At 57.9% G+C, this 23683-nt stretch overlaps 14 protein-coding genes across 14 annotated transcripts; 7 read left to right on the top strand and 7 right to left on the bottom strand.

The window, feature by feature from the left end:
- Nucleotides 1-46: 46 nt before the first annotated feature.
- SDRG_10224 (hypothetical protein) lies at nt 47-609 on the bottom strand (the record flags this gene model as incomplete). Its single annotated transcript, XM_008616205.1, has 3 exons — nt 242-609; nt 123-192; nt 47-70 (listed from the first exon to the last, which is right to left on the bottom strand). The coding sequence occupies exons 1-3, from the start codon at nt 544-546 to the stop codon at nt 47-49; spliced, it is 399 nt and encodes a 132-aa protein (XP_008614427.1). The 5' UTR covers nt 547-609.
- A 550-nt stretch (nt 610-1159) lies between these two features.
- Nucleotides 1160-2027, bottom strand: SDRG_10223 (hypothetical protein). Its single transcript, XM_008616204.1, has one exon. It carries the CDS (start codon nt 1921-1923, stop codon nt 1330-1332), a length of 594 nt encoding a protein of 197 aa, XP_008614426.1. The 5' UTR covers nt 1924-2027; the 3' UTR covers nt 1160-1329.
- Nucleotides 2028-3702: 1675 nt separating this feature from the next.
- SDRG_10222 (hypothetical protein) lies at nt 3703-4455 on the top strand (the record flags this gene model as incomplete). Its single annotated transcript, XM_008616203.1, has 1 exon — nt 3703-4455. The coding sequence occupies one exon, from the start codon at nt 3703-3705 to the stop codon at nt 4453-4455; it is 753 nt and encodes a 250-aa protein (XP_008614425.1).
- SDRG_10221 (hypothetical protein) lies at nt 4448-4934 on the bottom strand. The gene is made up of 2 exons (XM_008616202.1): nt 4753-4934; nt 4448-4707 (listed from the first exon to the last, which is right to left on the bottom strand). The coding sequence occupies exons 1-2, from the start codon at nt 4920-4922 to the stop codon at nt 4461-4463; spliced, it is 417 nt and encodes a 138-aa protein (XP_008614424.1). The 5' UTR covers nt 4923-4934; the 3' UTR covers nt 4448-4460.
- Nucleotides 4935-5311: 377 nt separating this feature from the next.
- On the top strand, nt 5312-6143 carry SDRG_10220 (hypothetical protein; the record flags this gene model as incomplete). Its single annotated transcript, XM_008616201.1, has 6 exons — nt 5312-5404; nt 5447-5531; nt 5582-5637; nt 5688-5796; nt 5840-6008; nt 6059-6143. The coding sequence occupies 6 exons, from the start codon at nt 5312-5314 to the stop codon at nt 6141-6143; spliced, it is 597 nt and encodes a 198-aa protein (XP_008614423.1).
- Nucleotides 6144-6180: 37 nt separating this feature from the next.
- SDRG_10219 (hypothetical protein) lies at nt 6181-8155 on the bottom strand (the record flags this gene model as incomplete). The annotated part of the gene is made up of 8 exons (XM_008616200.1): nt 6181-6450; nt 6495-6596; nt 6653-6837; nt 6889-7017; nt 7066-7091; nt 7137-7205; nt 7254-7568; nt 7614-8155. 8 exons carry the CDS (start codon nt 8153-8155, stop codon nt 6181-6183), a joined length of 1638 nt encoding a protein of 545 aa, XP_008614422.1.
- Nucleotides 8156-8282: 127 nt separating this feature from the next.
- On the top strand, nt 8283-8934 carry SDRG_10218 (hypothetical protein). The gene is made up of 3 exons (XM_008616199.1): nt 8283-8455; nt 8509-8631; nt 8680-8934. Exons 1-3 carry the CDS (start codon nt 8299-8301, stop codon nt 8889-8891), a joined length of 492 nt encoding a protein of 163 aa, XP_008614421.1. The 5' UTR covers nt 8283-8298; the 3' UTR covers nt 8892-8934.
- On the bottom strand, nt 8792-10278 carry SDRG_10217 (hypothetical protein). The gene is made up of 3 exons (XM_008616198.1): nt 9641-10278; nt 9161-9589; nt 8792-9112 (listed from the first exon to the last, which is right to left on the bottom strand). Exons 1-3 carry the CDS (start codon nt 10232-10234, stop codon nt 8942-8944), a joined length of 1194 nt encoding a protein of 397 aa, XP_008614420.1. The 5' UTR covers nt 10235-10278; the 3' UTR covers nt 8792-8941.
- A 436-nt stretch (nt 10279-10714) lies between these two features.
- Nucleotides 10715-11922, top strand: SDRG_10216 (hypothetical protein). The gene is made up of 3 exons (XM_008616197.1): nt 10715-11138; nt 11188-11342; nt 11391-11922. The coding sequence occupies exons 1-3, from the start codon at nt 10724-10726 to the stop codon at nt 11844-11846; spliced, it is 1026 nt and encodes a 341-aa protein (XP_008614419.1). The 5' UTR covers nt 10715-10723; the 3' UTR covers nt 11847-11922.
- Nucleotides 11923-12029: 107 nt separating this feature from the next.
- Nucleotides 12030-15219, top strand: SDRG_10215 (hypothetical protein). Its single transcript, XM_008616196.1, has 16 exons — nt 12030-12231; nt 12273-12370; nt 12419-12505; nt 12552-12699; nt 12740-12852; nt 12903-13005; nt 13055-13377; nt 13425-13488; nt 13540-13695; nt 13752-13802; nt 13854-14150; nt 14203-14379; nt 14434-14835; nt 14885-14911; nt 14959-15047; nt 15105-15219. The coding sequence occupies exons 1-16, from the start codon at nt 12118-12120 to the stop codon at nt 15175-15177; spliced, it is 2322 nt and encodes a 773-aa protein (XP_008614418.1). The 5' UTR covers nt 12030-12117; the 3' UTR covers nt 15178-15219.
- Nucleotides 15220-15227: 8 nt separating this feature from the next.
- On the bottom strand, nt 15228-16588 carry SDRG_10214 (hypothetical protein; the record flags this gene model as incomplete). Its single annotated transcript, XM_008616195.1, has 2 exons — nt 15228-16279; nt 16324-16588. The coding sequence occupies 2 exons, from the start codon at nt 16586-16588 to the stop codon at nt 15228-15230; spliced, it is 1317 nt and encodes a 438-aa protein (XP_008614417.1).
- Nucleotides 16589-17415: 827 nt separating this feature from the next.
- On the top strand, nt 17416-18333 carry SDRG_10213 (hypothetical protein). Its single transcript, XM_008616194.1, has one exon. The coding sequence runs from the start codon at nt 17489-17491 to the stop codon at nt 18203-18205; it is 717 nt and encodes a 238-aa protein (XP_008614416.1). The 5' UTR covers nt 17416-17488; the 3' UTR covers nt 18206-18333.
- Nucleotides 18334-18706: 373 nt separating this feature from the next.
- SDRG_10212 (hypothetical protein) lies at nt 18707-20702 on the bottom strand. Its single transcript, XM_008616193.1, has 3 exons — nt 19943-20702; nt 19747-19893; nt 18707-19695 (listed from the first exon to the last, which is right to left on the bottom strand). Exons 1-3 carry the CDS (start codon nt 20669-20671, stop codon nt 18805-18807), a joined length of 1767 nt encoding a protein of 588 aa, XP_008614415.1. The 5' UTR covers nt 20672-20702; the 3' UTR covers nt 18707-18804.
- A 1581-nt stretch (nt 20703-22283) lies between these two features.
- SDRG_10211 (hypothetical protein) lies at nt 22284-23625 on the top strand (the record flags this gene model as incomplete). The annotated part of the gene is made up of 2 exons (XM_008616192.1): nt 22284-23566; nt 23604-23625. The coding sequence occupies 2 exons, from the start codon at nt 22284-22286 to the stop codon at nt 23623-23625; spliced, it is 1305 nt and encodes a 434-aa protein (XP_008614414.1).
- Nucleotides 23626-23683: the final 58 nt, after the last annotated feature.

Raw genomic sequence — 23683 nt, 5'->3', positions numbered from 1 at the left:
CGGTAGTCGAGGAACTCGCCCGTGGGGGTACCAAATGACGCAAAGGTCACGTCACCCATGACGTGGTCCGCTGGGCAGCGCAGACGCAGCAACGAGCCTTCGGACGCGCTGCCGCCAATGACGTTCTCATCAACGCACTGCAAGGCGACGTCTAACTGCTTGTACGTCCCAAAGCACGGATCGCCAAAGACCCTAATCACGCGTCACCTCAGCAAACGAACACTGCATCGTAAAAACATACGCGCTGTCGACGGCGACGTCGCACGCCTTGTTGCCGATACACGCCGACTGGACGACGGCCACGGACGTCGCTGCGTCGCACCAGCCGACCGCGTAGTTGGGGAGGCCCCCCGTCGGCGTGCCGTAGGACGCAAACAGAACTTTGCCAACGACTTCGCCGGTCGGGCACACGAACGAGAGCGAGTCGCCTTCGCTGGCCGAGCCGCCGATGATGCTGCCCAACGCCTGCGCGCGGCCGCGCTGCGCCTTGAGGAGCAGCAACGGCAACGTGAGCGAGAGTTGGCGACCGTACGGGAAGACTTTCATATTTGCGCGAGGCAAATTCGGATATGAGTTCTAGCTTGGACGCTGCAGAAAGGCCGAAACTCCCACATCAATCAACTGCTGCGACGACGAGAATAGCGCCAACCAACTCGGTGGGCTATGAAAAGACGGCACGGGGGGTTTTCGTCTGCCTCAGTTTAGTCTCAAATAGTGGTTTTACCTCGTTCAAATGTATTGCGATCGGCATGCACGTCGCCTTTCTTCAAGTGTTGCCCGTTTCGCCTCCGAAGGCGAGCAAAGGTTTACTGCCTTGGGCGGCAAAGGAGACATCCTTTTCGGTGTCCTCACGACTCCCTCTCGTCGTGTACCCTGTCATCCGAGAGCTTGTTTCGCGTCGTTTTTTCGGCGGCGCGTTTTCTTGTCAAGCGCAGACGCAGATACACTGTACGAGCGCCGAGTGGCGTGATCGGTGCACGTGCTGTCCAGTCGGGTGCGAATCCCGATCCTGCTCTTGGAGCCTCTGCGAACAAGAGCGAGCAACTGAGCGTGCAGCCGACACCCATGTCACTTCTCCACCAGCGGTCGCCATCGCGTTCATACCTGTTCTTCACACCATACCAATGCAGTGGCCAAGAGACGCCGAGCAACATCTGATTTGGTACCTGGATGATCATCTTAGGTGCGCGTAGCGACAGTGCTAGAAAGGGCAAGAGAGCTCAACGCGGTGCAACGCGCTGGACAAGGCGCCATCCGCGTGCAGGTTTCTTGATGACGACGACAAACCACGTTTGTGATAGATAGATTGAAGTTACAGCGAGCATTACGTCAGCACATTTCGGCGATCGTGTGGAGGTCCCTCAAAAACGAGTCGTCGACCACCGAGTGTAAAAAGTCTGCCGTCGCGCTCACGTCCAAGTCAAGCAGAAGCTCCGCCTTGACGCTCACAGTGTCCGAGTCGTCGCCGCTCGACACCGAGATGGGCGACGAACACGACGACGACGGCTTGGCCCCGTGGCTTCGGCACACGCCCCGTCCGCGCGCGTAGTGGGCACACCCGTCCACGGTGCAGAGGCGACCGCCACCGTGGCGCACGCATCGGCGGTGGGCGTGGGCTTGCTTGGGACAGCCTTCGATCGAGCAGAGCCGCTTGCCGCTGGCGCCGCCGTGGGTGACGCAGTACGGTCCGCCGTGAGCCGCTGTCGAGCACATCGGGTGGGCGCACTTGCGCTTCCCGCCGTGCCGGACGCAGAGGTCCCGCGCGTACGCTTGGTTGCTGCAGTTGAGCACGCTGCACCGCTTTCGGCGCTTGTGAAAGGAGCATTTGGTCGAGCCGTACACGGCCTCTTTGGTGCACTCGTTGAAGATGCACGCCACGGTAGCGCCACGCTTGAGGAGCGTTGCGGTGTGAAGGTCCAGCATGCGTTTTGCCGTCGTTCTTGGGCTTGGTCGTTGCGGGCAAATTGAAAAATGATGGCTTGCGTTATCCTCTCTGGCGGTTCAGACTACTAAACGTTGGACCGTGCTGGGTCAAAAGATGTGTCCGAGACGGCCTTCGTCTGCAGCACACACGGTCGATATTCCACCCAGTTGGCAATCACGTGGGTGGCCTGTCTACACACGAGTGTGTGTGTGAAATACGTGGAAAATAAAAAAGTGGGCTGCACGCTGCGACACACGTCGGCGTTGGACGTTTGCATGCCTCCGACATTAAGTGCGCTCGTATCGGAGGTGCTGGTCTCGGGTGTTGATCGCGACTATGGCGTCGAGACGACCCCAAACGAATCGACACCGTGCGTGGACACGGTGTAACACCGTGCAAAGCGTTTTTCACACGTGTGTTTTGACGAGCGTACACCGGTGCATCGAAGATTGAGACGAAGCAGATTGGGATGTCGATACAAGTTGATGGCGTTCTTTTTTTGAGCGCCTGTCGGTGACCAGACGACAACCATTGAAGCACATCGTGCACACGCTGCATGTACACTGCATACAAGATGGAAATCTTATTGCGTCGGGTCCCTACTTAGCCTCCACCACCGACGGCGTCGTGTACCGTCGATCAAGCGCACTCACGTCACGCTGTGATGATGGTTGGGCCTCTTTATCGCATGCAGCGTCAACAGCCACGACCCGTCGTCATGGGCAACGTTGCCGTCCGCTGATGATGGAAAACGCTAGAATTGCATCGTCTGGTCCCGACATGTGGTTCGATTTGCACCGTTCGTCCACCTTTGCGCCCGCCATTACGCCACACTCGACTGGTGTCGAGTTCGTCCTTGTCGTCGTCAGCTGCGCCCGACAAGCAAGCAGCCGGGACGACAGCAGGGCTGAGTCATTGGATTCCAACGTGCCAGGTGGAGCGAGCACACGTCACTTGGTGGTTCTTGAACGATCCAAGCGCCTCGGTCTCGTGATGCTGCACCAACCCATTTGACGGGACTGTAGGAAGGGACAGGCATTTGAAATATGCACTCGGTGTCTCTTCGACGCTACTACCGTGCATGGATAGTAGTTTGAGCATTTACCCAAAAGCAGCCTGATAAAAGGGCCTTTTAGAATGGTCTTCGCCTTCCAGAGCTTGCAAAGCGCGGTCCGTGGACGATGTAAACGGTGCTGCTACGAACCTCTGACCCATCCCCGGCTTCGAACCACGACCTGCACTCATCCAAGTGGTGCCTGTACGAGTGGTCGCAAAGTGGCGACTCGCTGCAACGTGCACTGCTTAGCAAGGTCCTTGGATTCGGCCCATCGTCTGTGTGGACAAACTGTGTGGACGTGTCGATGGGTCGCAGCGACAACATCTGTTGTCGCCACAGCTCCTCTCAAGACCGCAAGCGAACGCCAGCGAATTTGGCACGTACATTGCCATCGGTAGCGTAAGCCTTGTCGGAATGACTGACTGGTGGCTTTTCGCCGAATGCACGTGCGATCCAGTCGACCAGCTTGCAACTACTAGCCACTATGGGCGTGAAATGGTTGGAACACAGCTTCTACCCTGGCGCCACAAATCATCACGCAGGTGCACGGAATATTAAAAGATCATCCTTGCATGATCAGAGCAAAGTAGTACACACCTCTTTTCCTTACCACGAAGATGTGGCATCGCAAGCACTGTGTCAGAGGCCCGTCAGCACCCGTGCTACACACTGTCAGAACGCGTAAGCGGCCTCAGCAGCAGGCGACATCGTGTTCTTCTGCATGGCCACCCAAACGTCGAGGATGCTCGGAAGGATGCAATTAGTCACTACGAGCTACTGGTTGGTACGTACGCTCCGCGTGCATACCTCGAGACCCTCGGCCCAAGGTACGTTTAGTTGCTTAGTCTTAATTTTTACAGCTTCCTCTCATGCTGGGTTGAAACATCCTTCAAATGCTGGAAAACACACTGTATTTTTTCGTGGCGAAAACACTGTTTTGCCACGACGTTCCATGAAGGATCCACTCCGGCTGCGCGAAGAGACCGATGCACGGTCGCGCAAGGTCCAGTGGAACGCGTCGACAAAGCTGACGACAACGGCGCGGCCAGCACCAACGAGTCCGCGTCGCGACCCGCCAGCTGCCTCTGCGCCCGTGCACGACGCCGTGGATGATGACGGCGCCCGGCGTCTCATCGAGCGGGCGTTCGAGAACGTATGGGCTCGCGACGTCGCCGGCCACGCATCGTCGTCGCCAACGAAGCCAAAACTGGACGTCGTGGATGCGCCGCTATCGAGCGTAGTGGACCGCCGCCTGTCGGTCGACGCTGGTCCGCCACAACGAACGACCGAGCTGCTCCAGCTGGAACTCGAGCGCACGCAGCGCAAGATCGCCATCCAAGCCTTTCGCGCTCACGTCGAAGCGCAGATGTGCCGGCTTCAGGGGATGCTGGATGACGTCGCGTCCCGAGAAGCACGCATGGATGCAGCGTTCGATGCGGTCGCTGCATCGCTCAACCGTAGCTGTCGTAACTAAACACCTTATGTATTGACCCTTAACCAGCGAATGCCTCGAAGGCCATTGCCGGCGGCGACGTTGGTCTCGAGGCCGTTGATGATGTACCCGTTCCCGCCGTTGGCCTCGCCCTTGTTGTGCAGTACGATGGTCGGTGCTTTGTTCGGGTCATAGTCGGGCTGGAGCAAGAGCGAAGACGACTCATCTCGGTGGCCATGACTCGTATATGACCGCGGCGGCGCTTGATTGCCCAGCCGGTCGGCGTCGAAGCGGCTACGTTGGCGTGATGCCATGCAACACAAGGCGGGCATCGCGTACCGAAGTTCGCAGAGTGGCACGGCCTCCTCGATCTTGCTGTCTTCGTCATATTGTACGTCGCACGTCTCGTCATCATCGCTCACAGCGACGACGACGCCGGGGAACCAGAGACCGTCAATGTCCCGCTCGACCTTGACCCCGACCTCGAACGTCATGGTCGGGTGCTTCATGCTCGTGCCACGTTGAAACCGCTGTGCCCGGAATTTCAGCCACTCACAGCCCGTCTCCCAGCTTTGTGCACCATCCCATTGGTCATAAAGAAATTATTTTCGACCAATCTTAGTGCGTTTATATCTTATTCCCCAAATAACCACACTTGGCCTTCCACACTGCCATCACCTTGTACAGGAGTGTGCTGTGCCAAGGGAAGACGCACTGTACCTCGTGTATTGAGGACTGGCGCGCAGAAATGGCTTGTCATTATCTGCTCGAAGTTGGGACGTACGAAATAACGTGTTTTCATTGGCTATAAATCGACGAATCCGATTTCTGTCGACACCCGATTGGACGAGATCACGGGAGTTTGCCTTTGCCCCTCTCAGAGCCCGCGGCCGCGCCCATGTTTTCGCTCCTGCTCGGCTTCTGGAACTACCTCTTCTCCAAGGCCGAGGTCCACATCCTCATCATCGGTCTCGACTACGCAGGCAAGACGGTGCGCCCTCGCGCCTCGCTACGCCTCTAACCATGCTCGCAGACACTCCTAGAGCAGCTCAAAGGCCGCTTTGGGAAGAAGCCGGGCATCCCGCTCGACAAGATCCCGCCCACGGTGGGCCTCAACAGTACGTGTGCCACCGCGCGTGCGTGGCCTCAATACGCCTGCGTGCTCTAGTCGCCAAGGTCGACATTTCCCGCACCAATGTCATTTTTTGGGACTTGGGCGGCCAGGTACCTGTCCTTTACGCACTTCGCCAGCAGCCGTTTACAGCGCCCTGCAGGAACGATTACGGGCCATTTGGAGCAAGTACTACAGCGAGAGCCACGGTATTGTCTTCGTCTTGGACGCAGCCGACGAAGCTCGCTTTGACGAAGCCCGGTCCGCACTCGGTACATACTCTGATTTCTTAGCGTTGACATCAACTGAGCGTAGACACGATGCTCGCCAACGCCGAGCTCGACGGCATCCCGATTCTCTTGCTCGCCAATAAGAACGATCTTGCCGACGCCCAGGATATGGGCGTCATCGCGGAGTGTCTCGGCGTCGCCTCGCTTCCATCTCACCACGAGGCGCGCGCCCAATCCATCAGCGCGCTCTCCATGTATCTTCGTGCGCTTCCTACTGTGCTAGCTCAGCACGATGACTGACTAGGGACGGTGTCGAAGACGCAGTCCACTGGCTCATTGGTGCCGTCAAGAACAGCGACCGGTTCGTCGCCAAGCAAGCCAGAACGTAGTGACCATAGGATGGAATATGGCATCCTAACGACGACGCTACACCCAGCGCGCGAGGTCCACTTGGTCGTACACGTTGCCGTTGGCGTTCAGCACAAACTCGAGGTGCAAGCGGTCCTTGGACGCGCGGCCGCGGAGGTAGCCGTACGCGTTGATGTGCGCGACACTCCACGGACCAATTGTTGGTGAGAACCCTTGCGCTTCGAGCTCGGCGCCGGCTGACCCGACGACCATGTGCACCGTGCCAGACGCGACGCACGTGCCATTGAACACGGGGCACGACCGCTCGTACGAGTGCTGGTGCCCCGCCTATGCCCCGCCGTCGTGATGGATACTAGTCAGCGCCCACGTACCAGCACGAGGTTGACCTTGTACTGTCGCAAGAGCGGCTCGATGGCCGCGCGAAAGTGCTTGGAGACGCGGAGGTCCTTCGCTTCGCCGATTTGCGTCGTGTACTAGACAGGGACAGGACGCGGATGTAGAGCGACAGGTACAGATGGAGTCGATCTACCATCATGCGATGGGCGGTCAAGACGACCCATGGCGTCGTACGTCGATCGATGGCGGCCAGCGTCGCGTTCAGCCACTGGTGTTGGACCGAGCCCGGCAGAAAGTTGTGCTCGGATGACATTTGGACCACAGTGATCGGGCCATATGCAAAGCTGTACCAAAAGAGGCCATGGCCATTCGTTGGTGCTAAGTGCGACGAGATATAGCAGCGTTCGTCCACAGGACTTGAGAATCTACCGTGAAACCGATGCACCATGGGCACGCCGCATTCGCCCGATGAGTCGGCGCCGTAGTTGCCCCAGCTCGGGTGGAAGTTCTCGAGGTGCGACGGGTCCTTCTCGCCACCGCCAATATAGTCGAATTCATCTACACATCTCCATAACCCTATTCCACAATGTGCAACCAGATTCCTACGGTTGCCAATGCTCGCCATGTATGGACTAGAAGATCGAGTTGGCAATGTGTCTCACGGTAGTCGTACGTACATGCGCGTGGCGACGGGCTCGACGAGGGCGAAGAACTTGTCCCACTGCAGCCCGTTGCCGCGTGCGTAGCTATCGCCATGGCAAGGGTGGAGCCAATAAGATGCGACTCAGATCTACCTAATGTCACCGAAATGCAGCAAAAAACCATTGTAGTCGCGAGCGACAACGTCTTCAAAGACGCGGAGCGCCGTGGACCAGCCGCGAGGTGCGTCGTCGACGCCCATGTCCCCGTACCCAAGGAACGAGACGTCCGCGTCGGCGCCCGGTGGCACGCGCGAGATGAACGACGCAACGCTGCTCCAGCCGTCGACGTCGTTGCCAAACTGGTAAAAGTACTCGGTGCCCGGCGCGAGGCCGTCCATGACGACCGTATGAAAGTAACCCGGCGATCGAAACAGCGTCTGACCGACCGTGGTGGCCGGAGCGTGGCACCTACCGCCGTCTTCTACTCCGTGTACTTCGCACAAAGGGACGTACATGTCGGAGGCGTCGTACGTCGTCGAAGTGCCGTTGTGAAGCGTCGCGCCGACAAGCGTCCGCGATGGCCCGTACTTGACCATGGGCGTGCTCGCATCCGACGCCGAGTTGTACACAAGGACCATCTCGTCAATGGCGTCGTTGAAGCCCAAGTGGCCTTGCTTGGGCGCGTGAATCGAGTCGCAGAGCGGAATCGTAATGTTGCCGGCGCGGGCAAACCCGCCATCGGCGCGGGCCTGATAGTAGTGCGCTTCGTAGTTGCATCGGAGCATGTACAAGTCTTCAAAGCGCACAGAGCGCGCCGAGACGTTGCGCAGCGCAATGTAGTCGTTCGCGCCCGTCGTTGGCCCGCACGTCAGCGTCACATAGTCGCGCGGGTCGGCTACGGCATGGGCCCATGAGATGACGACGTCGCCGCCCGTCGTTACAATCGGCGGCGTGGCCTCCAGGCGCACGGCGCCAAGCGGGCCGTCAACGGCCGACCATGGCGACTCGCGCGCAAGGACCATGGGCAGCGCCAGCAGCATCGTGAGCTTGCCCATCTCGTAGGTCCAGGGTCGAAGGTCGACGAACGAGAAGAAGATCTCGCAGCTGCGGAGCCTTTCCGTATCCGGACGTGTCGCACCGTCCGGATACGATCGGTATTTATCCGGATTGCGCAGTGGACAAGTGGATCGTGGCAGCAATGGCAGCGATGGCAGACGCCGGCGTCGTCTTTGGCCCGATCACGACCACCAACGTCGGCGTGCTCCGCGTGCTCAACCGCGAGATCTTCCCCGTGCATTACACCGACAGCTTTTACACGGACATTGTCGAGACGCCGCCCGGGCTCTCCAAGTACGGTAGGCTTGCAGCAGCGACCTTGCGACTTGCGACGACTTAGCCGTGTACGTAGCGTTCGTGGATGGCCTCGCTGTCGGCGCCATCTGCTGCCGCGTCGAGACAACGCTGCAGAAGCGAGAGCGCGTCTACATCATGACGCTCGGCGTCCTCGCTGCATACCGCCGGCAGCACGTCGGTGCGCCGCTGATGTTGCCATCGCGCGTCGATAGCTCACGTCTTGTAGGCGCCGCACTCCTGCAAAGCGTCTTGGCGTACTGCAAGGAAGCCGGCATGGACCACATCTACCTCCACGTCCAGACGAGCAATGCCGGTGCGATTCGCTTCTACCTCGGCCATGGCTTTCAGATCACGCAGACGATCCATAATTATTACAAGCACATTGTGCCACCCGACTGCTACATCCTCGCCAAGGCCTTTGGACGAGCGTCCTTCTAGCACGCTTTAACAGTCGTAAGGAGACTCGTATTGTCGTATCGCATTGGCGTCTACGCGGTTTTCTGCCGCTTCATGCTCTGGCGCTTCTCCTCCGAGTAGGCGGCGGCCGCCGGCAGCTGGAACGAGATGCACATCATGAGCTTCTTGGGGGCCACGTCGCGCACTTGGTAGATGGTGGTCGTCGCCATATCGAGCTTGGCGCCAAGGATCGTCTCGGCGCGCTACAGCAACCGCCATTACATCTCCCAACCAGCCGAGAACGACCAAACCTCTTTGACATCCTTCTCCGGCGCGTCGACTTCAGACGAGAAGCAGTACGTGTGGATGTACGGCAAGTCGCCCTCCCAGTGATCAAAGCGGCCTGGGAACGCGTCGAGGAACTCGAGCGCGATCGCCGGGAGGTTCATGAGCACCTGCGTAAACTGAATGCGCTTTTCGAGGAGCTCGTGGAGGAATGCGCGGCCGTCCATGTTGTGTGGGTGCAACGTGGCCTCGACTTTGTTCTTCTTCCGGTTGATCTCGAGGTACTCGAAGCTCTTCGGGTTGAGGTCGTTGGCGTAGACGGTGCAGCCCTTCTTCGCAAGCGGCACCGCGAACGGCCCAATGCCACACATCATGTCGCAAATGACGTCCTTCTTTGGGTCGAACTGGCGGATCATGCGCAAGTGTTCTTGTTGGAGGCGGGAGTTCCAGTACACCTACGCCATCGCATTTAGGTTGGTCGAATGGAGTGTGATACGATGCTCTACCTGGGCAAAGTTGAAAGTAAAGTTGCAGCCGCTTTCATGGAGCTCGACGACCATGTTGTCGTCGCCGGCGAGGACTTCCATGGGAAAGGTGCGGAAGACCGTGTCGATCGTGTCCGTCTTGTTGACGACCGTCTTGATCCGCGGGCTGTTCTTGTCGAGAATGACTTGGCCAATGATGTGCTTGTACGGGAGGTGGAACTCGCGCAGGTTGATGTGCGCAATGTGGCCGATCGTCTCGAACGACGCCGGCACCTCCGTGATGGACTCGGGGAGCAACTTGCGCAGCACATGATCGACGCCCCAGAACGAGTAGTCGAGCGTGATCTCGTGCGTGTGCACCGAGAGATTTTCCTTCTTGATGAACTCTTGGAGGTCGAGAGGCGAGCTCTCGAGGCCCTTGATGCTCTCGGCCAGCAAGACGAGCTTGTGCGCTTCGGCCGGGATCGGCACGACGTTGCGCAGCTTGGGCCGGTTGAGCAAATGCTTGGAGAAGAGCTTCACGATCTGACCGATCTGCTTGCCTTCGGCACGGACGCCAAGCACCTTGAGCGTCTCGAGGAAGAGCGACTTGTCGACGACCTTGGACGCGCTCATGTTGCAGCAACGAATATGACGGTTTGCTGGTGGCCAGCGTCGCGAACGCACCAATGGCCTTGTCGTCTGCCATCTTGCCGCGATCGGATTGGCTATTGAGTAATAACCAGTTGATTGCCGACCATATTAAGCTCGCCACGCCGTCACGTCACACCTACGAGCTGTGCTACCGTACGAGACGATACCACTTCATCCAGCATTCGCCTACGCGATGCAGTGACCTTGTCAGCGCAGCTCACATCGCCATTGAGTCGCTGCTTCTGCGTCCTTCCTTCGGCAATTAACTGCTCCATTGATCCGGTTGCGGGCCAATCGAGCATCAAGCAATAAAAATAACCATGATGGATTGGCTAAAATGCGATAAATCCGCGCCAATTGCAGCATATGCGCCAATGAGAGCAGGCGTAGGAAAATACGCGCTTCTGAGTGGCTAAAAAGCCGTCTGAAAATTCAAAACCAGTCATTTCGATGGCAATCCGCAATTCGCTCATGTTGGCTCGTTTCGTGTCCCGTGGCCTGAGCCGCCGCTTCGAGGCCGCGTCGACGGTCCCTCTCCGCGCCTTCTCCCGCGCCGTCGGCGACGACGACGACGACGATGAGGGCCGCCGCAAGAAGAAGGCCGACGACGACCTTGGCTTGAACCTCGAGGAGATCGAAGCGCCCAAGAAGAAGTCGGATGGCCTCGAGGACTTTGACGAGGACGAGCCGCTCGAACCGCCGCCGCTCTATGGCCGCTGGAAGGAGACGACCAAGCCGTTCCGCCAGCTCGCGCCGGCGGCCGCGCGCAAACACAGATACCAGGCGATCGCGCCCAAGAACATGGCGCTCGCCCGTCGCCGCCTCTTGGACGAGTTTGGCGCGCGCTCCATGTCGTTTGACGACCCGCAGTTTGTCTACGACGATTGTACGCGCAACCATCCTACCTACTTTGCTCTCATCATGCGCATCTATAGCGCTCCGCCCCGATATGGGTCTCCTCTACGAGAAGGACGAGCTCGACATGCTCGCCAACGACACGGAAGAGCTCAACTTTGACGAAGACGAGGTGCTCGACCTCGAGTCCAAGGGCTTGGTGCGCCAGATTATTTACGTCGACACGGTCCAAAAGGTACGTCATAGCCTCGTCGATGCTACGATCTTATGCGTATCGCGGTAGCCGGTTACGCAAGGCAACATTTTGACGTTCCGTGCGCTCGTCTGCGTCGGCAACCAGGAAGGCGCGGCTGGGTACGCTGTCGGCCGCGGTGGCAAGATCCACGAGGCCATTGAGCGCGCGACGCTCCGCGCGATGGACACGATGGTCTTCATCGACCGCTTCGACGACCGCACGCTTTTCCACGAAGTCCGCGGCAAGTTCAACAGCTGCTCGCTCTTCATCCGCCCGTCCAAGTTTGGTATGGGGTCGACGGTGAGCGACACGGTCGGCTGCGCGCTCTACTGCTTTGGCATCACGGACGTGGTCTCCAAGTGCTACGGCCAACGCAACCCGTACACGGTCATCAAGGCGACGTTCGACGCGCTCGCCAAGCACGAGACGGCCGAGGAGGTGGCCATGAAGACGGGCCACTCGGTCTACGAGATCACCAACCTCGCCAAGCACGGCAAGATGTAAACATCGTCGCCCTAGATACTAGACTACCGAAGCAGAATAAACCACTTGTTGTAACAACAATCTGTCGACAAGCCCACCAGAATCAACAGCACAGCAGCGACAACGGTCGGGCATCGCGATAGCTCGGCGGCGTAGCTCGAGCTGCAGCGTCCCTAGTATCTTGCAGTATACTTTATTCGATCCAACTCGAGCGCGGTTTCACGGAGCACGAAAGGTCGTCGGCGATCCAGCCCAAAACTTGGCAAGAAGACTCATAAGACTCAGCACTAAGATGGCCGACGACGACGCGAGCAGCGTGCACGATGGCGAGCCGCAGGACACCGTCGGTGAATCGCCGACCGACAACAACATCAAGATCTTCCTTCGCATCAAGCCCTCCAAGAAGGTACATGCTGCGAATGCGTCGTGCGTGACGTCGTGGCGTAGGCTTCGGGCTTCTTCACGTGGGAAGAAGAGTCGAACGGGATGGAGTACAACATTCCCAAGGACGTCGCGTCCGGCCTCATCAACAACTCGCGCACCAAGTCAAATGCCATTGTGTATTGAGGCTGAGGTTGACGCCGATCGTGTAGCTACAAGTTCAAGTTTGATGGGCTCATTGGCATGACGGCCAAGCAAGAAGAGGTGTTTGACCGCATCGGCCGGCCATGCGTCGAAAAGTACGTGCTGTATAGTCTGCTGTTCCGAAGACAATATTGTCATCAGTGCGCTCTCGGGCTTCAACTCGACGATCTTTGCGTACGGCCAGACCGGGTCGGGCAAGACGTTTACGATCACGGGCGGCGCCGAGCGCTACGACGACCGCGGTATCATTCCGCGCAGCCTCTCGCTCATTTTTGAGAAAATGAAAAAGGTACAATGCACACATTGTGCACAATATAACAAACGGACAGCACCCGGAATGCCAAATTTCGGCTTTCATCTCGTACCTCGAAATTTACAACAACCAAGGCTACGATTTACTCAACGAAGACCACCAAAACACAAAGGCCATTGAAGATTTGCCGTACGATATCGACAATTTGTCATCTGGATGCATCACACTTTTGTGCATAGAAAGGTGAGCATGCTCGAAGACGAAGACGGCAACTGCCACCTTCGCAACCTCTCGATGCACCGCGTCGCGACCGAAGAAGACGCGCTCAACTTGCTCTTCCTCGTACAATGCACAGCATTGTCTACAAATATATATATATAACTATGGCTAGGGCGACACGAACCGCGCCGTGAGCGAGACGTCCATGAACTTGGAGTCGTCGCGGTCGCACTGCATCTTTACCGTCTCGCTCGAGTCGCGCAAGGCGGGCAGCGAGGTCATTCTGCGCTCCAAGCTGCACATGGTCGATCTCGCCGGCTCCGAGCGCGCGCACAAGACGGGCGCCAAAGGCAAGGTGCTGCGCGAAGCCGCGTACATCAACACGTCGCTCCACTACCTCGAGATGGTCATTGTCGCGCTGCACGAGAAGAACACAAAGGGCCGGACGCACATTCCATACCGCAACTCGATGATGACGTCGGTGCTGCGCGACAGGTCGACCCACTCATTTCTTATTGTGTGTTTGTATATCAAGGGTGTAGCTTGGGCGGCAACTGCAAGACCGTCATGGTTGCGACGGCGAGTGCTGAGAAGGAGCAGACCGACGTACACCAAAGATGACGACTATCCACAATGAAATATTGAGAGTTTGTGTAGGAATCGCTCTCCACCTGCCGGTTCGCCCAGCGCGTCGCGCGCGTTCGTAACGACGCGCACTTGAACGAAGAAGTGGACCCGACGATCGTGATTCGCCGCCTTAAAGCACAGATTGTCGAGCTCCAAGAGGAGATTGTACTCCTCAAGGGCGAACCCGTACGCTTCTTTCCTACTGCAAACCTGTACGACTGTCACTCCTTGGCCATGATTAGAAAGAAGGCGACGAGCTCAAGGACTACGAGATGGACAAACTGCGACAAAAGGTCCTTTGTATCAATGTATCGGGACACAATAGGCTCAATGTTGGCGTGTAGTGTTTGGACTACGCCAACAATCGGGATTCCGATGCGCACTTGGCGATGGGCGACATTACGTACATCAAGATGAAGGCGTGCTTTGCCTTCTTAAAGCGCTTCTACCTGGACGGCGCGGGCGACGGCGCACCGCGCGTGGCTAGCCAGCATGCCAGCAACCACAGCAGCAGTAGCAACAACGACCACCTGCACGAAGAACGGGGCGACGGACCGTCCCATGCGCGCATCGTCGAGCTCGAAGAAACGCTACAGCAGCGGGATAACGAGATTGCCATTCTGGTTGGGATGCTCAAAAAGGTACGTGCTCTATAACCTTTATCCCAAAGCCGGAATTATAACCGACAACTAGGGCGGTAATGGCGCGCAGGTGGCCGACGCTCTCAAGACCATCGCGTCCAAGCCGCCTGTGGCCCCCCAAGCGCCCCCGCCGCCCCCCAATGGCTTCCACGTCAAGATCGACGCCGCGTCGCTCGACGATCCTGCGAAAGCATTCGAGGTGTTCCGTGAGCAATACCCGAAAAACGACGTCCGTATCCTATTTTGCACTTTGGTTTCACCATATTGTCTGTTGGAATCGTAGGTGATTCGCGAAAACAAGCAATTGCTCAAGAAAAAATACGACGAGGCCAAAGCACTCGCCCAAACTGTCAATGACGCGCGGGGCGTCATCAAGGAGCACATGGCGACCGTCGAGAAGCTCCGCAAGACCAAGGCGCTCGAGTCGCTCACGAGTGGCGACGAACCACCGACCGCGTCCGACGAAGAGACAGCGCTGGTCGCCAAGATTGACGCGAAAAAGGCCGAGTACAAGACGGGCTTCAACACCCTCAACGACCTCAAGAAGGAGATCCAGCACATTCAAAAGCTGCTGGAAATGAGTCGCATCAAGCTCCAGAAGGACTTTGATCTGTGGTACCAGAGCCAGGGCAAAGGGCACCTGCTCACAGAGAATCTCGTGCACAAGGCGTCGACGACGGGACTCGTACGGTTACGATGATCCATATCGCTTGGTGCTCATGCTGGCCAAGTAGAAGCCGGCGGTCGACCAGTCACCTGCTGTACGCTCCGTGATCTGTTCACATACTGTAGTTGGGTCTCCGTGTAGAAGCCCGCACCCAAGGCGGCGTGGCCACCGTCGCCGCGCACGCCTAGCAGCAACCAGCCCAAGGACGCCGTTCCGACCACCGGCATCCAGTACATTTGCGGCTACATCAACGATTAACTCTTCGCACCATGTACTAACTATCCTAGGGAGGTCGACAAGGACGTCTCGGGCTTTTACGAAGCGCTCGACATTCTCAAGCGTCGCAACAGCCGCAAGTAGACGCTTGCCTCCTCAAGCTGTTTGTATTGTGTACTCTTTTAGTACAACATCTAGTCGTTATCTTCGTCGTTGCCCGAAGCTCGCGGCGGCTTGGGGGTCTTGGGCCCTTTCTTCATAATCTCTTCCACCTTGGCGAGCTCGCGCTCAAACTTGGCCTCCTTTTGCTGCACCTTGGCCTTCCACTTGGTCTCGACGTCGGGTTCATTGCCCTTTTGGTCCTTCTTCTTCTTCTTGTCGCTCTCGTCGTCGTCTTCTTCGACTTCTTCGTAGTCGGGGAAGCACTCGCCGTAGTCGTCCTCGCCGTCGAGCTTCTTCTGCAATCGCGCGTGCTTCTCGACGAGCTCGTCGCGCTCGGCTGCGCGCTGATGCGCCTTCTTGGCCCGTGCAATCGACTCGGCGAGCGCTGCCGCCGCCGCTTTTTCCTTGGCGGCTTCCATTGCAGCCTTGGCCGTCAGCGTGGCGCTGAGATCCTTGAAGATCTCGCCCTTGGCCACAGCATGAGTTCCAACTCCATCTTCGGGACGCATGCCCGGCGGAATGTACTCGCCGACGTCGCCAAAAATGTCTTCGTCGTCGTCCTCGACGACTGGGGCTAGGGTGTGGACGGTCGGCGGTGGCGACGTTGGCACGACCTGCTTGGGCCGATGGCGCTTGCCCTCGGCGGCCAAGAGACAGTCTTCAACCTCGAGTATGAGTGCGGAAGGGAGGTAGCCGGTGAGTGGGGCGTGCTTGGACCGGCGCGGGCAGTCGTCCTTGCTCCGCTGCACGAGCTGGGGCAGCGCGTCCACATCTGGTGCAAGCAGATTGAATGCATACGAGAGGCGGCCGGGAAGGAAGAGCTCGGACGCGCGCGACGCTGTCGACGATGGCTGGAGGAGATACTTGATGGACTGCGCCATGCGGGACGCGGCCTTGGTCGGGACGGGCGGAGGCAATGCTGATGTCGTCGGTTTGGTCAGCGCCTGCACCTGCTGCTGGAGCTTGGCCTTCTCCTGCTTGAGCTTTGAGAGAAGCGAGAGGTCCAAGTTGGCTGGAAGCGCCGGCTTGGCCACGAGCTTGGCGATTTCGGGGTCCACGAGGTTGGCCGGCGCCGGCGTCACGTCTACATGTGCATGAGGCGATGGCGCAAGAGCATCGCCGTCGTACCAAAGGTCTCTGCATCACCGCCAGATCGACGCTCGGCGGCGCGGTCGCGGTACTTGCCCTGGTACGTCGGGTCGAGCTTGGGCTGCTTGGGCTTGTCGGCCGCCGGCTCGGCCTTGAGCTTCTTGTACTTGGCTTTGCGCTCGTCGTCCGTCAGGCTGCGCTTGACCTGCCGTGGCAGCCCCGAGAGGACGCGGGGCGCGTTCCCATGCACCGGCAGCGGCGTGTCCATGATGCGCCGGAAGTCGTCCTGCGAGAGCCCCGACATGCTGCGGCGATCGATTCGAAAACTCGCCTAGTGGCACCGGCCAGCGGCTATCTTCCGTTTAGCGGTTCCTTTTAGCGACATACAATCGGGATGGTATTTGATTGTCTTTAATGAAATGTAGTATACGGTATACGGTGTGGCGCCATCTTGGCACTGCGGGCGAGTGACTGACCAGATATCGAGTTTGGGGCAAAGCTGAGCAAAAGCTAAATTGCGGCTGGACACAAGAGCGATCACAAAGTCGTTCTAGTAGTGGTAGTAGTAGTAGCAGTAGCAGTAGCAGCGGTTCGCAAGTGGCGACGCTGGATGTATCAATGTGTCCAGGCACCTTGGTAACCGCATGCGTTTCACGGTGCTGCCACGTCGCCATGTGCCATACCACACGATATGCCGTCATTGCAACTAGACCACGAGCGCCAACACAGCTGCACTCCTAGCAGCGACCTGCGTCTGGACGGCGCAGTCGATCAAGGTTGCGCGGTGTAAAGACGGTCGAGGAGTGACATCAGCCAACGAGAAATGTGCGCTATGTCCCTCTCCTAAAGTTGACGGCCAACGAGTCCGTTTCCTTCTTCCATCAAGCGTGTTCCTCCTTTGCACTGGCCAATCGAAAATCCCTTGGTGGTGGCCAACGCCATGTCGCTTCATGTTTCCCCGAGTCCTTCGCCCGTACTACCTCCACTTGCTGTCAGCGACTACCTCGTGTTGCGAAATGGCCGTTGTACAAACCGAAAATATACACTATCAAAACTACCCGAAAGGCTATTCTTGCGCCAAGTATTATTAGTACGTGCGCCGTGATGCCAGTCGTCCTGTCTGCCAATCGGTGCGCGTCGGCCTAACTTGGGAAGTGCTTCAGTGCTACGGTGCTCACTTTGCCACTCGACACGCAGCAGCAACATGCAACTCCTTCTCGCCACCGCGGTCGCCATCATCACGGTCCACCAAGTGCACTCGAGCACCCCGACGACGAACGGCGGCACGTGCACCCAGGACGACGTGACGATCAATAGTGCGGTGTACGATGAGACCGTGTGGGCCAACTGCACGAATGCGGGTGCGACGTTGCAGACGACCAAGCTAGACGGCGCCGAGAGCATCCAGAAGCTGTGTGCGTCGGCCACGTGCAAGTCGTTTGTGTCGTTGATGGAGACGAAGGTGCCCAACTGCGTGTTGGCCGGCGACACGCCAGCGAACTCGATCAACTTGAAGACGGCATTCTTAATGTCGTATGGCTGCACACCCGCCGCCGCGGGGGCGCCGTGCACGCTCATTGACACGGTGACCATGATGATGGCTGGCAGCACGCCAGTGTGGGCCAACTGCTCGACGTTCCTCAAACTGGACGCTGATGCAACGATCGAGAAGGTCATGCCGGACAAGACGGCCAACGCCACGTCCCTTCCGACGGGATTCTGTACCTCAACGTGTCCGCTGTTCATCTTGTCGGTGATGAAGGCGCTCCCGTCGTGCACCATCGGTGGTATGAACATCTCGGATCCGACGACGATGTACACCCTTTGCCCCAACGTCAAGCCCTCGGCCGCCTCGACGAAAAGTGTTTTTCTGTGGAGCTACGTGGTGCTGCTTCTCACGGCCTTCGCCACCCACCTCTAATTTGATGGCGTCAACTAGTACGATACGATGCATAATACACTCGCACACTTTGCATATACGTTGCACAGTTTTAGCAAGGCCATAACTTTTACGTAAATTTTATGGCCTTGGCTCTAGCATGGCGGAAGACTAGTGTGGCCTCGCCTTTTTGTCACCAATGAGCGCAATAATGTCATCGAGGCGGTGAGATATCGTGGTGCGGCGCACAAGCCGGAAGCGTCTATACAGGCAGCGCTGCGGTCGACCACAACAGTCCAGGGGCAACTTCGGTTTCAGCCCTAACCCCAGCCCTAACCCTTCGACGCCTGTCAAAACGACATTTAATGTTCCAGCGAGGACCCTTGACTGTGCGGGAAGCGGACACCTTGTACTGAATTCAACAGAATTGAAGAAGAGACTACTGGTTGGTTCCTTGACAAATTTGTTGTCGCACGCCAAAGCTCCGTAAACGTAGCCTTTTTCGATTTCAGCGTCCGTATGTATATATGTATACCATGGTGTGTCAGCTCTTATGGACCAAAATGAAAGAATACGGGGTGTCGTCGAATACATGGGCTTCTTCGGTATGTTATGCTATCGTGACGAGCATCCGCACGCTTTCATGGGCCGATCGGCGACGTGAGCGTAAACAGTCCATGCTGCACAAGGAGCTCGATGGAATGGTGTAGCGTCTTTGTCAACGCCGGGTGCTCGGACACCATGGCGTGCAACGCCGCTACGGCAAGTGTCGTGCCAACCGGCATCTCCAAGAGGCGGTTCATCACGGCTGTCAACGGCAGTGGCACTGCGACCACGGTCACCCGCTCGGCTTTGAAGCCGTCGGAAAATCGAGCCGCACCGCCCGTGGCGAGCGTGTACTTTCCCTCGGACGCTGGTACATGCGGCGTCGCAATCAACGCGCCAACCGACGACCGGACAAGGACGCTGCTTGCTTGAATCGGAAGCTCGAGGTCCGTCGACGACGCGAGCTTGGCCACGGACACGACGTCACTGGCCGGCGGGGCAAAAAGCGCATCGGGCAGGAGCGTGTCGACGTTGTCTTCCATTTCGGCGATCGTGGCCTTTAGAGACGAAAGCAGTTGCTTGAGCTGGGCGCGGGCGTTCTCCGGGCCACGGCGGAGGTCGGGCCGCGCCCGGAACGACGGCTGCGCCATGAGCGTCGGTTGCAGCCGGTTCCAAAGCACGTCGAGCCAGCGACTGCCGTCGATCGAAAAGTTCATCGAGAGCGACCCTTCGTCCATCGCCTCGACCTTGTGCCAGTAGCCTGCAGGCACGTAGAGCACTGAGCCGGGGCGGAGAACGACTGATGCAATGGCCGGGTCGTCGTCGGCCGGCGGCGTCAGCATCGCAGGCGTCGCACCGCTCATGCAGTGCGTAATCAAGTCGTCTTGGACCGACGGCGTGTTGGTCGACGCCAAGTGGAGGTTGGTCATTGGGTCATGCACCGGGCCCTTGACAAACGACCAGCGTTTCGTACCGGTGAGTTGGATCTAGTATCAGTGTATCACTATCCGCAATATTTTCAAAACAAAAGAAATTACTGTAATGTTTTGCTGCGCATCGAGGTGCCACGGCGTCGAGTGGCGACCTTGTACCGCAAAGAGCTCAATGTCGCCGCCCATACCGCCGTCGAGCGCACTCGTAAAGTCCATGCCAAGGTCGGCGCAGAGCGCGGTTAGGTACTTTTCCTAGTCGTTTTGCGTTACTAAACCAATTAGGGAGCGACAAATGTCGTACCTGGACCTCGGGCGACGGGTTAAAGTAGAGTGAATGACCCGCTTTGTAGATCGCGCGGGCCATTTCCGGCGACTGCACTTCGAGGTACTGCATGCGCGTCTTGGCGGGCGCCTGCGCCAGCCACGCGACCGTGCGCGACGCAGTCAAAATGAGCGTGTCGACGTCGAGCTGGTGGAGGTCTTCGAGGAGCGACTGGAGGCGGTGCGACGAGCCGTGCACGACCATGCAGCGCTGGTTGTACACGTGCTGGATGAACGTCGACGACGGCAGTGGCCAAGAAAGCGACTGCAAATTGGGCTCGACCGTCAACGGCGCCGACGAAAAGTGCAGCGGCCACGTGCAACCAGAAAACGTAGGGTCAAAGACGTAGTCAAACTGCCAGAGCGGCGCGTCGAGGCTGAACGGCGGGGCGTCTGGCGCCGAGTAGGCCGATGTCGGCAGCGCAACGTACTGCGGGTGCACCGTGCCGGCGACGCTCGCATCGGTCGACGACGTTACGTGCAGCTGCGTCCACGAGCTCTGGGCCCAGTCGATGACGACGAGGTCGCCGGGCGCGAGGTCGGCGCCGTTGACGTTGCACGCCACGCGGATCGAAGCGGACGTCGGGTGTGCAGCGACGGCCGGCGGCGCCTCGGCAGCGGTGTCGTCGGGCGATGCTTGGAAGCCAAAGGAGAAGCGCGCGCCAGAGAACATGGCGCCATCGGCCTCGCGCTTGCGCTTGCTGGTCATGCTGGCAGAGTGGGCGCAAAGAAGCTCCTCGTCCGTGATTGGTTGCAACGTGCGCCGGTCGCGTGACCGCATAGTGTTGCGTTTTTATAGTTTTACCTGCTTTGACCATCTCTAAAACGTATTTTACGCGTCACTTGAACAAGATGCCAACATCTCACGGCGGTCCGAGGTGAAGTGCCAACTAGCGTCACTGCTCCAACACGTAAATGCTTTACTATGTTTGTAATCATCATTAGCGTATATACTTGTATGTCCACTTGCCACACCCAATGCACGGGTGTGGACGTGGGCAAAATACACTGTGGCGTTGGTGACCGCTGAAGCTTCGGTTGCATGGGCTTGTGGCGACTGCGATATCTGCTTCGTCGAGGGTGTCATGCCTGAAATAAAATTGAAGTGGTTGCTACAGTTAGGGCGCTACTGAAAGGTCTGGACAGTGTTGGCTTGATGAAGCAAGCCAACGCGATGTCGTAGTTCTGAACCTGCGATCGCAACATCTCGCCCCGACAAGTGAGTTGCAACTTTGGACTATGCTAGAACAAGATCGGACGTAGTGACTTTGAAAGTGCTCGAGCGGTGTCGTGATACCCCGTCCGTGGAGGTGCTGAACGAAGTAAGATGGACTGACAACGGTGTGCCGTGCGCCAAATGCAGCCACCTCGACAAACAAACAACTTCGTCTTCTGCAGTCGTAAGACGTTGCACATCACCGTGCACCACGAGGAAGCTTCTTGTTTCAGAAGATAGCAGCAGCAGGACGCGACCTCCCACTGCCCCGTCGCAAGCAAACCGTGAGAAGAAGAGAAGTAGAGGTAATAGTCTAGCCACTCAATGGCAAGAGCAGAGTCAAACCACGCGTATGAAAATGAGTCTACCTACTGCATTGAGTCATGTATTGTAGTACGATTATAGCAACTACTTTGGTCCTCGTCGTACACTCGACTTGGTGGCCTCCGTGATAAGTTGTGGAATAAGAATGTGTGTTCTGATCAGAGCGCAACGTAGCACTGTAGGCAGTTCAAACCCTGTATTTCGAAAAAATATGTTGGCACCTCGCGATATGGGAAACGCGAGATTTCATCGTGTGAGGAAAATGTGCTTCGAGTCGTGGGTGCGAGCTGACCGTCTATGGCAGCTTGCGCTGTTTCGACATTGACCTTCTACCGTGCCATTCCTAACTAAATATGATGCTACATTGTACAGTCGGTAGCATCATCAATGCCCCTTGATCGCAGTCTCCTGAACGCAAAAAACCCTTCTCGCATAGTAACAAGACACCCTGGCCACAAAGTGCGGCAGGTACAACATCTGGTGCACCGACGAGTATCTTGAAACGATTTTTGCCACAGACACGCCATCACAGTGTACGCTCGCTGCTATCATACTAAAACCAAGTTATCCTCATGACGACGACGACATACAAGGTCAACGCGCCGATTGCCCAAACGCGCGAACCAATCAGATGATGCGGATCCTGCACGTGGCGCTCGATGCATTGCGTGGGACACCAACATATGTTGCGTCGTGGCACGGTAAGAACCAGGATCTTGGCTCGAAGCCTGCCTCGCGCCTCTCTGCACTTGCTGCTCCGAGCTTCATCTTTCAATTTACCATGGCGTCGACCAGAGACGTGGGCCACTTTGACCTGGAGGAGCGTGCCTCGTACATCCATTCGGCCACCACGAAGGGCGGCGCCGACTTTAACGAGCTCAAGTCGCCCGGTGAGCTCGAAGACGGCGGCGCGCTTGTGTCTGGCGGGGCCATCTCGCTCGTGTCGCGCGAGGCCTTTGCACTCTTCTCGCAGTACTTTGCCATTGGCATTCTCTACGGCATGCTGCCCGCGATGCAGTACCCGGTGTTCAACAACTATCTGCACATGGAAGGCTACCAAACTTCGGCGTACAGCGTGCTTGTTACGCTCGGCTGGTCGTTCAAGGTCTTCTTTGGCATGCTCTCGGATTGCTTTCCCATCTTTGGCTACCGTCGCAAGAGCTGGATGCTCATCGGGTGGACCGTCGCGACGATCTGCCTCTGCGTCATGACGTTCACGCCGTTCGGCGCGCCGTACTGCGACGCCCGCGAGATCAAGTGCCCGTCCGTGACGCCGTCCATCGCCAACCTCACTCGCGACAACAAGCTGCAATACTACAACTTTGACGCGCCCAACGGCGGTACCAAGTTTATCGTGCTCACGGTCCTCGTCGGCTTTGGCTACGTCATGGCCGACTGCGCAGCAGACGCGATGGTCGTCGAGTACGCCCAGCGCGAGCCAATTGCGATCCGCGGTCGCACCCAGACAGCGATTTACACGATCCGGTACGTTGGTACGATGCTCGCGCAGCTCTGCGTTGCTTTCCTCCTCAACGGCAAGGTCTACGGCGGCTCGTTCGACTACGCGGTGACGCCGAATGTCATGTATGCCATTTGTCTCGTGCCGTGCGCACTCATCATGGTCAACACCATCTTCGTGCTCGCCGAGGAAAAGTCGTCGGGCATTTCGTTCACCGCTTGGGTCGAAAGTTTCTGGGGCCTCCTTCAGAAGCGTGTCATGTGGCAGGTCGTCGCCTTCAAGTTCATCAACCAAGTGTTTGCGTCCTTCTCTGCGACGCCGAGCTCGCCGATCTCCAAGTCGTGGGCCGGCGTCGAGCCGCTCAACGACTCGCTCTCGGGCGTCTTTGGCTCGCTCATCACGTCCGTCATCATGGTTGCGATCGGCAAGTGGGGCCTCAACTGGAACTGGCGCTGGCTCATCGCGCTCGGATCGATCGGTATTGTCGTCATCGACGCCTTTGTCGTCTTCTTCACTATCTGGGACGTCATTCGCAACCAGTGGTTCTTCAATGGCGTCGCGCTCGCCGAGAACGTGCCGTCGAGCGTCCGCTTCATCGTGGCCACGTACTGCGCTGTCGAGATTGCTGACGTTGGTAATGAGGGCGCGACCTACGGCCTTGTGAGCACGGTCGGCAACCTCGCGTCTCCGTTCGCCTCTGTCTTTTACAAGTACGTCGACTC

Source organism: Saprolegnia diclina, assembly GCF_000281045.1.
Source record: "Saprolegnia diclina VS20 unplaced genomic scaffold supercont1.34, whole genome shotgun sequence".
Lineage (NCBI taxonomy): Eukaryota > Oomycota > Saprolegniomycetes > Saprolegniales > Saprolegniaceae > Saprolegnia > Saprolegnia diclina.
Note: the sequence above shows the minus strand (reverse complement) of the source record. Positions and strands in the feature narration are given on the sequence as shown.

Coding starts and splice junctions, on each gene's coding strand:
- SDRG_10223 (XM_008616204.1), bottom strand. CDS start 1,923: ATGCTGGACCTTCACACCGCAACGCTCCTCAAGCGTGGCGCTACCGTG.
- SDRG_10221 (XM_008616202.1), bottom strand. CDS start 4,922: ATGAAGCACCCGACCATGACGTTCGAGGTCGGGGTCAAGGTCGAGCGG. Junction 4,708..4,752: donor GTGCCACTCTGCGAACTTCG/GTACGCGATGCC, acceptor ACGCCAACGTAG/CCGCTTCGACGCCGACCGGC.
- SDRG_10218 (XM_008616199.1), top strand. CDS start 8,299: ATGGCAGCGATGGCAGACGCCGGCGTCGTCTTTGGCCCGATCACGACC. Junction 8,456..8,508: donor GCCCGGGCTCTCCAAGTACG/GTAGGCTTGCAG, acceptor CCGTGTACGTAG/CGTTCGTGGATGGCCTCGCT. Junction 8,632..8,679: donor ATACCGCCGGCAGCACGTCG/GTGCGCCGCTGA, acceptor CACGTCTTGTAG/GCGCCGCACTCCTGCAAAGC.
- SDRG_10217 (XM_008616198.1), bottom strand. CDS start 10,234: ATGAGCGCGTCCAAGGTCGTCGACAAGTCGCTCTTCCTCGAGACGCTC. Junction 9,590..9,640: donor TTACTTTCAACTTTGCCCAG/GTAGAGCATCGT, acceptor GCGATGGCGTAG/GTGTACTGGAACTCCCGCCT. Junction 9,113..9,160: donor CGGAGAAGGATGTCAAAGAG/GTTTGGTCGTTC, acceptor CGGTTGCTGTAG/CGCGCCGAGACGATCCTTGG.
- SDRG_10216 (XM_008616197.1), top strand. CDS start 10,724: ATGTTGGCTCGTTTCGTGTCCCGTGGCCTGAGCCGCCGCTTCGAGGCC. Junction 11,139..11,187: donor GCAGTTTGTCTACGACGATT/GTACGCGCAACC, acceptor GCGCATCTATAG/CGCTCCGCCCCGATATGGGT. Junction 11,343..11,390: donor ACGTCGACACGGTCCAAAAG/GTACGTCATAGC, acceptor GTATCGCGGTAG/CCGGTTACGCAAGGCAACAT.
- SDRG_10215 (XM_008616196.1), top strand. CDS start 12,118: ATGGCCGACGACGACGCGAGCAGCGTGCACGATGGCGAGCCGCAGGAC. Junction 13,006..13,054: donor CGCTCAACTTGCTCTTCCTC/GTACAATGCACA, acceptor AACTATGGCTAG/GGCGACACGAACCGCGCCGT. Junction 14,151..14,202: donor TGGTTGGGATGCTCAAAAAG/GTACGTGCTCTA, acceptor ACCGACAACTAG/GGCGGTAATGGCGCGCAGGT.
- SDRG_10213 (XM_008616194.1), top strand. CDS start 17,489: ATGCAACTCCTTCTCGCCACCGCGGTCGCCATCATCACGGTCCACCAA.
- SDRG_10212 (XM_008616193.1), bottom strand. CDS start 20,671: ATGACCAGCAAGCGCAAGCGCGAGGCCGATGGCGCCATGTTCTCTGGC. Junction 19,894..19,942: donor ACCCGTCGCCCGAGGTCCAG/GTACGACATTTG, acceptor CAAAACGACTAG/GAAAAGTACCTAACCGCGCT. Junction 19,696..19,746: donor ATGCGCAGCAAAACATTACA/GTAATTTCTTTT, acceptor CACTGATACTAG/ATCCAACTCACCGGTACGAA.